The 18,089-nt window shown below is 31.4% G+C and overlaps 2 protein-coding genes across 2 annotated transcripts; one reads left to right on the top strand and one right to left on the bottom strand.

The window, feature by feature from the left end:
* Positions 1-3,220: 3,220 nt before the first annotated feature.
* LOC113392335 (protein Mpv17) lies at positions 3,221-4,149 on the bottom strand. The gene is made up of 2 exons (XM_026628717.2): positions 3,725-4,149; positions 3,221-3,646 (listed from the first exon to the last, which is right to left on the bottom strand). The coding sequence occupies exons 1-2, from the start codon at positions 3,920-3,922 to the stop codon at positions 3,290-3,292; spliced, it is 555 nt and encodes a 184-aa protein (XP_026484502.1). The 5' UTR covers positions 3,923-4,149; the 3' UTR covers positions 3,221-3,289.
* A 6,257-nt stretch (positions 4,150-10,406) lies between these two features.
* LOC113392314 (dnaJ homolog subfamily C member 5 homolog) lies at positions 10,407-16,434 on the top strand. Its single transcript, XM_026628675.2, has 2 exons — positions 10,407-11,164; positions 15,040-16,434. Exons 1-2 carry the CDS (start codon positions 10,585-10,587, stop codon positions 15,063-15,065), a joined length of 606 nt encoding a protein of 201 aa, XP_026484460.1. The 5' UTR covers positions 10,407-10,584; the 3' UTR covers positions 15,066-16,434.
* The last annotated feature ends 1,655 nt before the right edge of the window (positions 16,435-18,089 follow it).

Genomic DNA, 18,089 nt, shown 5'->3' on the forward strand with positions numbered 1-18,089 from the left:
GCACAAAATCGGTGTGTTATTAGCAAATCGCATGAAATACATAAATGTAAGGTTTGTTTACCTTTATTCCTACTTCCATTGGAATAGGCTATATATATTATTTTATGAAATTAAAGATAAAATCATATTAATAGAATGTTCTTCACAGGACATCTTTATAAATATCAGCAATACCTAACAAGAATATTGCGTCATAATTTCTTCCAGTTTCAACAAAATCTAAAAAGTTATAGATTAAATCGGTCCAGGGTAGTCGCAAACAAGGAGTTTGAATCTAGACCTTAGTAACTGAAGTTTTCCCAATCCAGCTTTCAATTAAGCTCTTATGTTATGAATCTTTTTTGTCTTTCTTATTTTAATACTTCGAATACAAAAAAATATTAAATAAAAACTTACCCAGACGTACTTGCACAAAGTCATACTACCAAGTTAATTTTCGTTCTTTTAAGTATTATACTCGATTACTATTTATTTCACAAAAAATAGACGTTGGTAACGTAATATAGTTACGTAATTTTTTTTTATGATATTGTAGGCAAACGAGCTGGAGGCTCATCTGATGGAAAGTGACTACCACCGCCCATGGACATCGCAACACCGGTGGGCTTGTAGGTACATTGCTGGCCTTTAAGAAATGTGTACGCTCTTTTCTTGAAGGTTCCAAAGCTGGATCCTCAGAGGTATTTTCTGCCCTAAAAATCGCGTATCGGTATTAATCGAAACAATTCCTGTGACAAATGTATTGGAAGATGCAGAGTGATCCAACATCTACACAAAGCCAAAGGATCAAGCAGGTCGGAAAGGGCTTGATCGTCGATAATTCGGTTCGCCTTCGGTATGTCCAAATGTCTGGCTGCTAATGCTTCCCCCTTGGACTCAACTGCTTCCGCCCATCTATATAGAAGGTCACCGGCTGAGCGACCCCGACGGTAACCGTATTGGCGTTCGCTAATCAGCTGGTGCTCCTCTAGGTACCACAGGAATTGTCATTAATGGACTCCTTTACTTTGGAGAACAAGGAAGTGATGGCTAGGCCTATAATTGGACGGGTTTGAGCGGTTGCCTTTCCAAAATCAAAATATTCTTTATTCAAGTAGACTCATAAAAGCACTTTTGAATCGACATGTTATATTTGTTGAATTAAGTTTAAAGCTAACTCCGGAAAGTAGATTCTACTGAGATGAACCGGCAAGAAACTCAGTAGTTACACTTTTCCACCATTTTAATTACGGAGTATGTCAGTAAACAAAAAATATTTTTTTATATATCCCGCCGAGATCAATAAATACTAAGTGCACGCTTTTTTATCTTTAATATTATCTGGTATTGATGCCTTACTTATCATTTTTTTTATATGAGTTTTAAATTTTTTAAAAGGCCAATTTAAAAATAGCTTTCCTGATCACCCGATCAGAAATGCTATTTTTAACTTAAAACCGACCAAAGAAGTCTTCCGGGAGTTCGGGACGACGCCTAATTAATAGGATTGCTGGAAAAGACGCGTTAATACCCGTGCCAACTCGAGATGAAAGGATGCCATCGGGTCCACGCGACTATGAATAACAAGGCAAGGAGTGAATTTTCTCGGTCATCCAGACTCGAGTTGGACGCGAAGAGAGAGCATAAAAGATCAGCTTTCTCTTTTGCAGTATGGGCCAATGACTCACCGCCCTTGTTCAGAAATGGAAATAAAGGTTGACAGAAATTCTCTGAGACAACATTCGCGAGACAACAGAACGCACTTGTTCCTGAAAGGAGGGCCACTGTCTCACCAATTTTGCCAAAGTACTCCGTCTTCGCCTTAGATGACGTTTTTGGTGGACCTAGACGCAAATTTTTATATTCCTTTCTGAATGCGCTGGTATTTACATCACGAGACACCGTTAGGCGTTAACCCAGGCTTGATAACGTTCCCGCCTTTGGCGTAACGCCATTTTGCAGAAGTGACCAAAGCAAAATATTGCGTGAGCCAGGCTATCCAGAGTGGTAAGCATTAAAATCAAGATTAAGAAAAAAGAATTACGATCTCTGCGGATAGGATCTGCTAGTTGGACGTGCTAGCACGGAATCTTTGGTGGTAGGGCTTTGTGCAAGCCCATCTGGGTAGGTACCACTCACTCATCAGATATTCTACCGCTAAACAATAGGTACTCAGTATTTTTGTTTAGCAAGTTAAAAATTTTTCAAAGAACTATAAATGACGACCTCCGTGGTCGAGTGGTGGGTACACCGGATTTCATGGGTACGCTACTCTGAGGTCCCTAGTTCCATTCCCGGCCGAGTCGATGTAGAAAAAGTTCATTAATTTTCTATGTTGTCTAGGTATTTGTGATACCGTCGTTACTTCTGATTTTCCATAACACAAGTGCTTTAGCTACTTACATTGGGATCAGAGTAATATATGTGATGTTGTCCAATAAAAAAAAATACATTTCAATGATCTATAAATAAACAAATTATCGAAACAAATTATTATGTATATATTGTTACTTCACTGGGAGTGATTGTGTTCTGTGATCTTGGTCAGCCACATACCTACGGCAGAAACGTTTTTTCTCCCTTTTTCCTACTTCCTCTACTTCTTATATCCTAATTAGAAAGTGGAATTTTACCATGTATACCATTCAAGGAATCCATTATAGCCCTTTGAAGCAAATAGATATAACATACAATAAAATTATATTCAGCTACTCTGATTTTTATCATGATGTGGTACACAACATCATGATGATGCACCCTGATCAATTTTGGCACTACTGCCATTTTCAAGGGAGATCAGCAAACTATGCAGGTCATATTATGGTGCACAAATTTATGTGCAAAGTGCAAACACATTTACCAGCACCCACATAAATCTGCCATCACATTACACCTGTATCTTTAGACCATTGAGGGAGTATTTATTAGAACAAATAAATATAAGTCTAATATGCAATAATTAAAAATAAAATAATAACAAAAAAAATTATAGGTGATATAAAGTTGTTTTCCTTTTTTCAGTATCTTGTGTTATTTAAAAAAAAGAATGGTATATGAAAGTTAAGTTACAATGCTATTTTTTAGGCACTTGATCCATTTTTTATTTATAGAATACATGTATTTATATAAAATAAAAATCCATAATTAATACATTAATTTATTATCTTCAATTAAATACATTTTTTGTGTTTGCCAAAGCTTCTGTGGGTAGACAACCCACAGAAGCTTATTCAAGCGAAATCCTTTTTGTTGCTACAAACTTATTTATTCACATATTAAAAAAATTGCAATACTCTACATTAAAACAGCTTTATTCTAATAAACTTTTATGGTTCGTTTTCCATGATAAATAAGTATTCCAAAAAAGTGCAACTGACTGTACAATTAATACTTGATATTGTAATGGAATATAATAAAAATTAGCTAATTGCACCCATGGCCAAATATAATAATTTGTTTTGAGAACATCCAAATAATTGGCATCTATATCAGTTTTAATAGATTCCCAAGATTTCCCTTGCATTGTACCCACAGCAATTAATATAAAAAATAAAAAACCTGGTGCAAATATAGCTTGATCTACGAATACTTTCTTGATTGCCACTGTTTTACCACCAACTCCAACATGTTTGTTTAATAATCCATACCAGGCTCGTAAAGCTGGGCCCTGCAATATATAATTTGTTCAGAACAAAATTCAATAGAAATTTCACTTACGTATTCATTTTTTTATTTTAAAACTTACTCCAACAAAAAAACCTATACTTGAAAATTTTATCGTCCTCTTAAAGTCGAAATTTTCAAAACTTTTATATTCTATGCAAGTTTGTGAAATAACATCACCAGCACCCATCAATGTTCCTGCTTGGATAGCTTGCACTAAATAAGGCCGATTTGTAAGGAGTTTTTGATATAATTGAAATATTCCACGAGCTTTCGACATGGTAAAATTAATGCTATTTTCAATTGCAAATGTCCATTGAAACGGTTTGGTAAAAGGCAAAATTGTTTTATATGAATCAGACAATACACAAAAAACTAAAGTTATTTATTTTAATGAATACTTATGTTAATATTATATGTCTTTATTGTATAACGTCTATTTGCAAGCTTTCAATGTTCAATACAGTTTTCACTTTTCGGTGTGACTTTGTTTATATAACAAACATGCTACTATCTACTGTCAAGTGTCAAAGTCAAACATTCTTGTCCGTGAGGTCAGAGAAGACGTCTAATAACTACAGACAACATACAATTGGTAATGTTATAACAGACATTTAAGATTAATTAATTTAAAAACAAGCTTTTACATACACAATTTCATTGTGCTGTTGACTGTTGAGAGGTTCCAATGACTAGCATCTATCTTGGGAGTGGAATCAGTAACGGTTATTGAACTCAACCAAACATTATGGTACTGAAACAATATTTAAAATTTTATCTCCGTGGGATAAGAGGCAGTGGTTCTCATTCTCCTTGCAAAAGTATATTGCAGTAATATTTAAACTCCTTGTTTTATATCATTTTATAACTTATGTCATATGTCACTCTTAACAACTATGTACTTTTATTATGTAGAATAAATTGTAATAAGATAACACCTCATATAGATGCCTCGGACCATTCTATTGCTGCTGTTTTATCTCAAGATGGTCGACCTGTCGCATTATTTTCTAAAACATTAAATCTAACAGAACAAAATCATTCAGCCATTGAGAATGAAGCTTATGCCATAGTAGAAGCTTTAAAAAAATGGAAACATTATCTTATTGGTAAATCTTTTCGACTAATAACCGATCAAAGATCCGTATCATTTATGTTTAATAATAAATTGACAAATAAAATTAAAAACGAAAAAATACAGAGATGGCGTTTAGAACTCACACCATTTAAGTACGACATAATTTACAGGCCAGGTAAGCAAAATGATATTGCAGATACATTATCACGTATTTGTTCCTCAGCTCAAGTAAAACACACAAAACTGATTTCATTACATGAAGCTTTATGTCATCCTGGAGTTACAGGAATGGCTCACTGGATTAAAACAAAGAATCTACCACTATAGAAGAAATAAGAAACATGATAAAATCTTGTCGTGTTTGTTCAAAAATAAAGCCTAATTACGTACGGAATCCTATTCCTAGACTTAACTTAATTACAGCAACAGCTCCATTTGAAAGATTAAGTCTAGACTTCAAAGGACCAATTCCAAGCAATACGAAGAACAAATATATACTAACTATAATTGATGAATTTTCGCGTTTCCCATTTGCATTTCCATGTGCCGATATCTCTTCAAAAACTGTTATCAAATATCTAAACGAAATATTTCTTATTTCGGTATGCCATCTTTCATACATTCTGATCGTGGTACAGCATTCATGTCTTCTGATTTAACGCTAATAAACTTAATTAACGAGATAGAACGCCTTAATTCTACTTTATGGAAAGCTGTACAATTAACATTAAGTTCTAAAAACATGTCTATTGAGAATTGGGAACTTGCCCTGCCTCAAGCATTACATTCTATCCGCTCTCTTCTCTGTACTGCTACAAATTGCACGCCACACGAAAGAATGTTCACACATACAAGAAAATCAGCAAACGATGTATCAGTACCTAGTTGGTTGATACATTCGGAGCATGCACTTATGCGAAAATGGAATCGCACTAATAAATATCAACCACTAGTTGAAGAGATGGAACTAATACACGTTAATCCAAATTATTCCCACATACGTTTATCGGATGGTAGAGAAACTACCGTTTCAAATCATAATTTAGCACCTTTAGGCCAAAGTCAAAGAGAATTTGATGTTTGAAGTGAAAATGAAGTACCGATTGATGAAGAATAAAATTCACCAAGGAAGATAATACATCAGATTCTAATTATGAATCTACCGAAGAGCTGCCACCTGAAGGAAATCGCTCCAATTCTATGGAAGAGGAAGCAACTTTGCGTAGATAGAGAGCACAGACTTCCTACACGACTGCAAGACTATGTTTTAGATTAAAGTGTGGATGAATGTAGTAATATTTAACCTCCTTGTTTTATCTCATTTTATAATTTATGTCATATGTCACACTGAAGAACTATGTATTTTTATTATGTAGAATAAAACCATATATATATATGTCTATACGAGTGTAGTAATATTTAACCTCCTTGTTTTTATATCATTTTATAACTTATGTCATATGTCACTCTTAAGAACTATGTACTTTTATTATGTAGAATAAAACCGTCTATACGAGGTGTTATCTTATTACAATTTATTCTACATAATATTTTAATGTGTTTACAAGATGGATAAATACTTGAGACCTGATCGCTTAGATATTGATCCCTCCAATAGTTCTGCAGCGAAACATTGGGAACATTGGAAAAGGACATTCGAGAGTTTTCTATCGGCTTCTGATTTTTCTCACATGTCAGAAAAAGTACTGACTTCTTATAAAAAACTTGATTTACTTATAAATCATGTATCTTCTAATATATATACATACATCAGTGAATGTTCCACGTATGAAACAGCAATAGCTATATTGGATAAAATATTTATAAAACCCAAAAATATAATTTTTGCAAGACATGCTCTAGCAACAAGAAAACAACAAATTGAAGAGTCGATAGACAATTATTTACAGGCATTAAAACAATTAGCAAAAGACTGTGATTTTAAAAATGTTGATGCAGAAACAAATAGAAACGATAACATACGCGATGCATTTATTTCTGGAATACAATCTAATAAAATAAGACAACGTCTCCTTGAAAATTTAGACTTATCACTCGATGACGCTTACAATCAAGCCTTGTCTCTAGAGGGAGCAGAAATTAGTTCTCAGCAGTATAATATCAGCGTTAATGCTATTGAAAATAATAAATCTAGAGATAATAGTATGTTTGTACGACCAGAATCATCTGAATATGATAGTAGAAAAAGTTCTTCAGAAGCAACTAATTATAAACGGAAATGCTTTTTTTGTGGTGACCGTATTCATATTCGCAAAAATTGCCCTGCACTAGATGTAACTTGCCAAATGTGTGGTAAGAAAGGCCACTTTGCTAACGTTTGTCGCAGTAAAATATGTAATAATGCGGCAACAATTAAACAATTCGAATCATCTGCATGCATAGTAGCTGCTTCTCCAAGCTCGTTAAAAAAAGCAACGTTGCTTGCCTACATAAAGGGAATTCGAGCACACGCGTTAATTGATACTGGAAGCTCAGTGAGCTTTATTAATGATAATTTTTTTAAGCTTTGCGGATTAAAGAAATTGCCTAGTAATCAAACTATTTCTATGGCATCGACTAATTTCACATCACTAGTTGATGGAAAAACTATTGTATCAGCAAAAATAGGAAATCACGATTACGATGACTTAAATTTATTGATTGTAAAAAACCTTTGTGCTGATTTAATTATAGGTCACGATATACTGGAAAAACATTCATTTTTAGAATTTTCTTTTGGAGGGCCTAAAGAGCCGATAATAGTTTGTAATGTAGCAGAAGCGTCAATTCCTGCCGTTCCTTTATTTGCAAATATATCTGCCGACTGTAAGCCGATAGCAATAAAGTCTCGCCGATTTAGTCAAGATGACAAACAATTTATTATTCAAGAAATTAGAAAGCTTTTAGCTGAGGGTATAATTGAAGAGAGTTCTTCGCCCTGGCGAGCTCAGGTCTTAATAACAAAAAATGAAAATCATAAAAAACGTCTTGTTATAGACTATTCACAAACAATAAATAAATATACGCAATTAGATGCATATCCGCTTCCTAATATAGAAGAAATGATTTCTCAAGTATCGAAATATTTTTTCTTTAGCACAATAGATTTACAGAATGCCTATCACCAAATACCGATACTTGCTAAAGAAAAACAATATACAGCTTTCGAAGCAGATGGAAATCTGTATCAATTTCGACGTATTCCCTTTGGAGTTACTAATGGCGTTTCCAGCTTTCAAAGAATCATTGACTGGGTGTTAAAAGAAGAAAAACTCAAAGATACATTTGCCTACTTAGATGACATTACTGTTTGTGGTAAGACATTAACCGAACATAATGAAAATTTAGAAAATTTTTTAGCTGCAGCTAGAAAGTATTGTCTCACTATTAACAAGGATAAAAGCAAATTCTCTCAAACAACGATAAATATTTTAGGATATAATATTAAAGATCAAGTTATAAGACCCGATGCTGATCGCCTTCGACCTCTAACGTCTTTACCACCACCAAACGATTTACCATCCCAACGTCGGATCGTTGGAATGTTTGCACATTACAGTCGATGGATACCTAATTTCTCTGAAAGAATTCATGCTATATCTCATAATAAAATATTTCCATTTTCTGAAGAATTAGTACAAAGATTTCAATCATTAAAATCAGACATAATTAAATCAGCTGTGTATGCAATTGATTATAGTCTTCCACTTACTGTCGAGACCGATGCCTCTGACCATTCTATTGCTGCTGTTTTATCTCAAGATGGTCGACCTGTCGCATTCTTTTCTAAAACATTAAATCTAACAGAACAAAATCATTCAGCCATTGAGAAAGAAGCTTATGCCATAGTAGAAGCTTTAAAAAAATGGAAACATTATCTTATTGGTAAACCTTTTCGACTAATAACCGATCAAAGATCCGTATCATTTATGTTTAATAACAAATTGACAAATAAAATTAAAAACGAAAAAATACAGAGATGGCGTTTAGAACTGGCACCATTTAAGTACGATATAATTTACAGGCCAGGTAAGCAAAATGACATTGCAGATGCATTATCACGTATTTGTTCCTCAGCTCAAGTACAACACACAAAATTGATTTCATTACATGAAGCTTTATGTCATCCTGGAGTTACAAGAATGGCTCATTGGATTAAAACAAAGAATCTACCATACACTATAGAAGAAATAAGAAACATGATAAAATCTTGTCGTGTTTGTTCAGAAATAAAGCCTAATTACGCACGGAATCCTATTCCTAGACTTAACTTAATTAAAGCAACAGCTCCATTTGAAAGATTAAGTCTAGACTTCAAAGGACCAATTCCAAGCAATACGAAGAACAAATATATACTAACAATAATTGACGAATTTTCGCGTTTCCCATTTGCATTTCCATGTGCCGATATCTCTTCAAAAACAGTTATTAAAAATCTAAACGAAATATTTCTTACATTCGGTATGCCATTTTTCATACATTCTGATCGTGGTACAGCATTCATGTCTTCTGATTTAAAAGAATTTCTTTATAATCGTGGCATTGCAACGAGTCGAACTACACCATACAATCCGCGAGGTAATGGTCAAGTAGAACGCCTTAATGCTACTTTATGGAAAGCTGTACAATTAGCATTACGTTCGAAAAACATGTCTATTGAGAATTGGGAACTCGCTCTGCCTCAAGCATTACATTCTATCCGCTCTCTTCTCTGTACTGCTACAAATTGCACGCCACACGAAAGAATGTTCACACACACAAGAAAATCAGCAAACGGTGTATCAGTACCTAGTTGGTTGATAAATTCGGAGCATGCACTTATGCGAAAATGCAATCGCACTAATAAATATCAACCACTAGTTGAAGAGGTGGAATTAATACACGTTAATCCAAATTATTCCCACATACGTTTATCGGATGGTAGAGAAACTACCGTTTCAAATCGTAATTTAGCACCTTTAGGCCAAAGTCAAAGAGAATTTGATGTTTTAAATGAAAATGAGGTACCGATTGATGAAGAACAAAATTCACCAAGGGAAGATAATACATCAGATTCTAATTATGAATCCACCGAAGAGCTGCCACCTGAAGGAAATCGATCCAATTCTATGGAAGAGGAAGCAACTTTGCGTAGATCAAATAGAGAGCACAGACTTCCTACACGACTGCAAGACTATGTTTTAAATTAAAGTGTGGGTGAATGTAGTAATATTTAACCTCCTTGTTTTTATATCATTTTATAACTTATGTCATATGTCACTCTTAAGAACTATGTACTTTTATTATGTAGAATAAAACCGTCTATACGAGGTGTTATCTTATTACAACGAGATGTTATTTTATTACATATATATTGCAAGTTAAATAAAAGCTTATATATAATTTGATTAAATCATTTGTAAGGTTACGAAATAATATAATTTCGTTTAATACCATGACAATTTAAAAGTCTTTGATAAAATAATATAAAAAAGACTGGAGTTATTGATTTTTTGTTTATGCTTTTACCGGGTACAATAATAGTTCAGTATAATATTAACCAGAAAATACAACAAATGAATATGTAAGTAGTATTGTGAACTTTAACAATAGTTAGTAAGTTTTATTTAATATTTTCAGAAGTAGCATGTGGCATAGACAACAATCATTTATCATAAACCAAACATAAATAAATTAATATATTCTGTTTATCCTCTCAAATCTTCGGTCTTAGTGTTATCTGTATCGTGTCCATTGTAAATTCGTAAAAAAGGCAAAGATTGTGAACAAGATCGGTTTAATGATTTTCGTGTGTGAGTAATAATTATTCATCGTAACATCTTTAATTTATAATCTTTTAGTAGTTGGAAAATAGAAGTTGAAATATGGACAAAAGGAAATTATCAACTGCGGGCGATAGCCTGTATCAAATACTGCAGGTACCCAAAACTGCAACCGCCGATGATGTCAAAAAAAGTTATCGTAAATTAGCATTGAAATATCACCCGGATAAAAACTCAAATAATCCAGAGGCAGCGGAAAAGTTTAAAGAGGTGAATCGTGCTCACAAAATATTAAGTGACGCTACAAAGAGAAATATCTATGACAACTATGGCTCCCTCGGATTATACATAGCTGAGCAATTTGGAGAAGAAAATGTCAACTTCTACTTCACTGTAACTAGTCCTGCGTGCAAAGCCCTTCTCGTTATTTGTTGTATTTTGACGGGATGTTACTGCTGCTGCTGTCTTTGCTGTTGTTGTAACTGCTGCTGTAACAAATGTAAACCGCGACCACCAGAAGAGTCTGGTGATTACCATACTCTTGAACGCGACGATTCAGACGGGATACATCCGGTGACAATGCAGCCAGGTGGTGAAGGTCGTCCGTCCGGTGAACAGGCGCCACCCATCGCTATGCCGGCGCCGGCTCCGGGCGTATCCGAGAACACGGGTCTCAACACAGGTGGGGTTAATTATGGAATTTCGCATTAACACTATCATTGCAAGTTATAGCATATAAACTTTATTGCTTTACATATACATTTCATATTTTTCTTTTAATTTATTCAGATAATGGGAAAATGTATTTGTATTTACTCTGATTTTTTAAAGCTTTGTAGGACAATGTAAGTTACGAGTTATCTTAATACCAATCATTTGTATTGGATGTAGGCTAATGAGAAGAAATACCAATGTGACTCATAAAGGCTTAAATATGTTTTTATTAATTTTCAAGATATGAGGTATTATCTAATCTACAGATTAAGAATTCTTTGGTGAATTGATATTCTGACAGTCATAACACATTAGTATTTTCAAAATTATTTTTTAACCAATTTTAAAAACAAAATGGTAATTCTTGGATTCAACAATTAGAAATAAAATACTTATTAATCATTTTGTACATTATAATTGTATATATTTAATTAGAGCTTGTTTGCTGTTTTAAGAATTTGTGTAAAGACAAAATGTGTACACATTATACAAACTTTAAATTGTATCAATCATTGCTTCCTTATTTATGTAATTCAAGAAGAAAGCAATTTATTCACTTCTAATTTAAAAATAAAACACATTTTAACAAGGGTATTCATTAAAATATTTATGATTTTAGTTCAAATAGTAAAGTATAAACGAAATTTTAGATGTAAGCACTTGTGATGAACCAGTTACTGTCATACAATGCTTATAAATAATGAAGAGCAGCTACTCTTAATAATGTGGGTTTTCAATTAAATACTGATGCCTCTTTCTTTCATCAATGATTTTACATTTGTAAGAAGAAGACACCACATTCTTTAACAAATCACCCCATCATAGTAGGCTGTTGGTTAGCAAAACATTTGATGACTACTACTACATATTGATTTAGTAAAAGAATTGTAGAATTTTAAAGAGAAGCAAGACAAAGATATTTATATAAGTACCGTAGATGGTTTCTCCACCCATTTAATGGCCACTAAGATTTATGTAATTTGTTAAAACAAGTTCTGTTTATCGAATTGTAATAATTGATATTCCTTGCCTCCTCATCACACACTGAAATTGTGATATATTTAAAGATTTCAGTATAAAAAATTGTAAAAATATTGGTTAAATGTAAAAAAGTATAATTTTATTATTTATTCAATTAACTGCTATGAGAAAATTTTAAAAATATTACCCTTGTTTTGGTTGTTGACACTTATTTTTATTTAGCTTAAGAATTAACTCACATTTCTTGTTAAAAAATTATCTCAATACATAATTAAGACTTAGACATAAATTAATAGTGATTTTAATGTCATTTATCAGTGTTTATCTTGCACATATTAGTTAACATATTGCAAAATATAAACATTCCTGCCTTTATTAATTAGTATGATAGATAACAAAAAGGAATAGACAACATCTTAAATATTGCATAACATTAGTACCAGAATGGTACTAAAGTTTATTAAGTTAAATAGAGGTTGCCTTTCACATAACACATTTGTGAATGAATATATGAAGTCAATGTTATTGATTTGAAACTTTTTTGGTACATATATAAAATTTGTTGTTTGTCCGAAGAGGTTCTATTTATTTTGATATATAGTATCACTATCACTAACATAATAAATAAATACCAATTAAAGGTTGATTCAAATGGTCTTAAACTATTCACTTGATGCTTTTGATAGGCATGTTTAGTTCTATATAGTATTAAATTTAATTCTTTAAAGATAATTTAAAAAATATCATTATTTTTGTTATTAATATGATGTCAATTTAATTGTTTAAATAAGTCATGATATTATTACACGCATTAGATAAAAATAAAACTATGTCACATTATAATTAAAGGGTGTAATTGTCTTAATTTAAAAAAATAATGTTGTTAAAAATATGTATTCGTATGGTCTATTAAGCTCAATGTTAAAGTAGTTAATCTTTTTGAAAAGAGATTAAAAAAGTTTATGTAATCGAAAATGCTTTGATGAAACTGAGCTTGGAGTGCACTCACTTTTTTAAAGCCACTGAAAAGTGACCCACTGGCATTCATTGTCACACTTCGTTCTTCCAATGTTTTTATATAAATCTATTTGACATTGTGTTTGTTAAAATTGTCTAACCAATATTATTATTAATAATATGGAAAATAGTATGGAATTGAGAATGACAAGAATAATAATAATAATATAAAAAAATATTCTAATCAATTCAGGAAAATGATTAAAATATAGGTAAATGGAGCAGATGTTTTTCCATTTTCATAAAAGGCAGCGAAGGTCTCTTACAGATTATTTTGTTACCTGTGTACTGTGACCAAAATATTTACTTATGACATAATATTAAGATAAACAAATCTTAAGATGTTTGCTAGAATGCTAGAGGAGAAATTTGTCCAGTATTTCGTTAAAATATCTCTCTTTAATAACAAATAATATTAGGTTTATTTATAAGTAGCAGACAGTAGTTATGTTGTAATATGGTGGTAGTTGATTGTATAATAATATATTAAGAACATGGCTTTTTAATATTGTTGACTTTATAAAATGTTACTAATTGATAGATAGAGTGATAATTGTGTTTTTAAAGTTTTGCTTTATACAAGAAAACACCTATTATATTGTCTTGTCCCTATCCAGAATATTTATAAATATTTTTAATGTCACATTATGTTTAAGGTTAACATCTTTCATATATAATTAGATTATTCAACTATTGTGGCTATTGTAACTCAGTTTCAACATTCTTCTTATATATAATTTTTAGATAGTCAATACATAATAGCTTCTTTTATTACTTCATGATAAAACTGAAAGTCATTTCTTAAATTAAAAATGAATAAGTATGTCACGCCATTAAGTGGTCTTCGTAATCTATTCATTACCATATCAGTATAAGAGTTAATTGTTCCCAATTCTTATAATATTCTATCAAAAACTTCTGATAGTAATAATTTGTAATATAGTTTGTTTTGTATGTCTGACATAGTTTAAATTTAAAACAAGTAAGAATCTATCATTCCTTATCATGAAGTGTTAAAGCAGCTATGTTTTTTTTAAATAAAAAAAATTGTTGCAAATGCGGCGTCTGCTCTAGCCATTTATCAGGTTAGAAAAGAGAATCTTTCGGCGCCTTTGTTTCACTTTATTTAGAAATAAACCGGTAAGACTGGCCAACAGAGTCCCTGCCGCGCTACTCCGTGTATGGAGAGATGACTATAACATTTTATTTTTCGCTTATAATTTTAATAGCGACTGCTTCCTTCGCTCTACCCTAGAGCCGGCGCTGTACATATGGCTGTCCATATAATATGTAGCAGTCTGCAACAAGCTAATATTTCTGCGATATCATAATGTTTAGTAGAGCCATAAGTTAGTACATATTCATTCTAATATCAATTTAATAAGATTTTCGTATTGTGGCATTGTAAAAGGCTAACGAATAATAAATTTTTAGGCACATAATATATGAACGGCCCTACGTCTTTATAAAAAAACGATCATTTAATTAAACTACTTATTAATGTAATTTGGTAAATTGTCTGTTAAAAAATAAAACATTACTTATTACCTACCTTAGAAGTGATAACAGATTTCCTATACTACGTGTATATTAATGTTATGATACTAGTCAACGAGTATTTATTACATGAGTGTCGAATTATAAAATGTTAATTGTAATTACACCTGATACTTTCAATCGAATAAATTTCTGCATATTAAAAAAATATCTATCAATTAAATCACCGTCGCCTATTCATTTAAAAAATAAAATTAATTAATTAATAAATTATAAAAATATCGTTAATTTAATTTAATTGGTACGTAGTAAAAATTAAAAATGTATGTGTTCATTTCTTATTTTCAGGGAGCAGTATTCCAAAATACACATGAAGTATTTACAGCTAATCTAACGTTAATTGTAAGAGAAATGAGGAACTGACTACTTATAACCACCAACATGCCAGCTTCTTACAGTTGTAAGCGTAAAATAATTTTATGTTTACGTTTTTTTTTTTATAATTGTTTATTTAAGTATTGGTTTAATGTTATTTGTTATTTATTACCTACTCGTTTAAAATCTGTGCCATCGTTCGCGGCTATTTTATTGCAAAGATAGTTAACTACGCGATGAGCCTTTTTGAATTTTATGTTTTTGTACACCTTTTTTTTTTGTTTTTTTGGTAATTAAAATATTAATAAAATAAAAAAATGGCCAGGTTTGAATATAACAAAACTCATAATTTTAATTAATTTAATATAATATTTATCGTTTGTAACCTGTTTTATCCTGCGTTATTTAAAAATAAAGAAATACAAATTTGAAGTTAAAAGAATAAGGTTTTGGAATACTGCCACTTTTTAGCCTCGGCCTAGTTTCTTTGCCTTGTTATTTATTGATTCCATTTTAAGGTCAAGTATTTACAAATGAGATATTACTAAAATAATACTGCTAATATAATATTATTATAATTCATTAAATACATGATAAAAAATTTGTATATTGGCACATTTAAAAAATGCTTTAAATTATGGATATTACGTTAACAGAAATACTTTAAATAATCTATTTTACACGTAGGGCGTTAGTTCTAAGTTTATTTTATAATATTTTTTGGTTAGATATGAAATTAAAAGTTACATTTCGATAGTTTTAGCTTAAAATAATTGCAGAATGCATTGCAATTTATAATGATTATGCCTGTATGAATATTATTATTATAACGATAAATAAAAAAAACGTATCAACGTACAGTGATTATAGTCTATAATTTAGAGCACATCATAATATGTTATAAGTTAATTATAAAAGCGGTGTCTTAGAATAAAGACTAATGTCTTGTTATTGTAGTTGATATTTAAATTGTATGTAAATCTGACATAAATCACAAAATTAGATGCACACAAAACATGCTAGATATATAATAATTCTATTTATATAATATATAATGGACTTTGTACACCAATGTCTCACCCGAGATGTTAATACCGTACACGTGGTAAGTAAGAATTAATATTTCGTCAAAAGAATAAATTACGAAATGTTGTTCGTTTAAAAACAAGCCTTGGTACCGGTTTATGATAATTTAAATAATGTTCAATTCCATTAATAGTGTCGTCTTATATCGATGTAGAATAAATATGTATGGAAATCAGCTGTTTTTAAACGATTTCTAAGTAACTTTCGCTTATGATAGGTGTATTATAACGTATTGTAACGTCTCTATATGAAATAATAAATATAAATACAGTTGAACTCTGATGATCTATTTTACTGATTTAGTTTCTAAACTAAATTTACCCAAAATATACCATTCGGTGAGTAATCTTTTTTCTAAGTTTAATTTCAAGTGTCAGATTAAGGAAAATGTTATAAATTAAATTTATTTGTAAATATAATTATAATTTAAGTTTTCTTCCATACATAGCTCAACAGTAATCAAGAAAAGAACCTACTCAGTCCTTAAAGGCCGTCAGCGCACCTGCATGGTGGATTCTCACCTATTTCCTATTATGTTTCGATGAGAATTTTTAGAAAAAGGGTTTTTCTTGAAATGTTCCTTCAAAATATAAGTACTGGGGCTCTACATGCAAGGGGAGCTTAAGGAGGCTTAGGTATAATTAGTGGAGGAGGCTATATCGAGGAGTGCAATCTTCCGCTTGATTTGAGTTTTTTTATAACCTGTTAATTAACTACTCGATTGTATTGTCACCTGCACGAATATTTGCAACATTTCAATTTAATTTCGGTTATAAGATTTGACCTACAAATATTATTATATGTTTTTATTAACTTAATTATCAATATTATTTTTTAATTATTATATTATTTGATTTAATTCAATCGCTGGCACTCGGTCTTTTAATTTTGTACCCGAGTAATCGAATACAAACGGTTGATGTTTATGGCAAGAGATCAAAGATTTATTCTTGGTCCATTTTTCTTACAAAAGCTGCATGCAATGGCGCGCTCAAATTAATGGGTTATTTAGTAGACAGCTCTGCAGCATTCACGGTTAAGAAAATTAGATTGTTGACTGATGTGGATACGCCTCGCGCTTTTATTTGTGGTGCAGAAGGGCTATTCCCACAAAATGTATCCTGGGACTAAAGTTTCATTAAGAAACGAATTCAATTCAAATCAATTATGGATCGTCGCTTCTCAGTATATATTAGATATTCGTAAAAATATTGTTAGTACGAGTTGAACAAGCATAACGTAGTTACGAATGTTACCCAACACAAGGTTAATAAGTCATTTTGGGAAATATATACGCTTTTACAACCTTTAAAATTATTCAAATGCAAAATTAAAAAATAAATAAATAAGGAACGTTTATGTGTTACGGGATCTTATAAAACTAATGAATTCTTAAATGATACCACACCGGGAATGAATCGATGGCCTCCAGACCTTTTCAAATAGAAATATGATAAATTATATCGTAAATACGATTCTTAAAAACGATATAAAAAAATTGTCCCACTGAGTTCCTATTGCCGGTTTTTTCTCGGGCCTGATTGGTTTTCCTTCCGAACCAATGGAAGTTTTTTTCTTGACAATCATTAAGCTTGATGATTCTATTTTAAGGTTTGAGTTAGAGGTAACTACAATCCTGTTCTCTAAATAACAATAACTGAAATTCATTAATTTATTTCTCATAAGTTGAAATGACTAAAAATAACTTTGACCTACTCGCATACTTATGTATCGTCAAGTCTTAAAATCCATTTTATATTGTGTTAAGCCTTTAATATAATTACATCAAAACAATACGCTCACACAAGGTAACGTATTATGAATTAAAAACGAAAACTTCGTAATTTAACTATAAACAACCGTTACCGATTACGTAAAGTAACATCCCCTGGGCTAAGGCCTATTTTCCTTTTGGAGGAGGTTTGGAGCCAATTCCG

The sequence above is a fragment of the Vanessa tameamea genome, chromosome 5, assembly GCF_037043105.1.
Source record: "Vanessa tameamea isolate UH-Manoa-2023 chromosome 5, ilVanTame1 primary haplotype, whole genome shotgun sequence".
NCBI lineage: Eukaryota > Metazoa > Arthropoda > Insecta > Lepidoptera > Nymphalidae > Vanessa > Vanessa tameamea.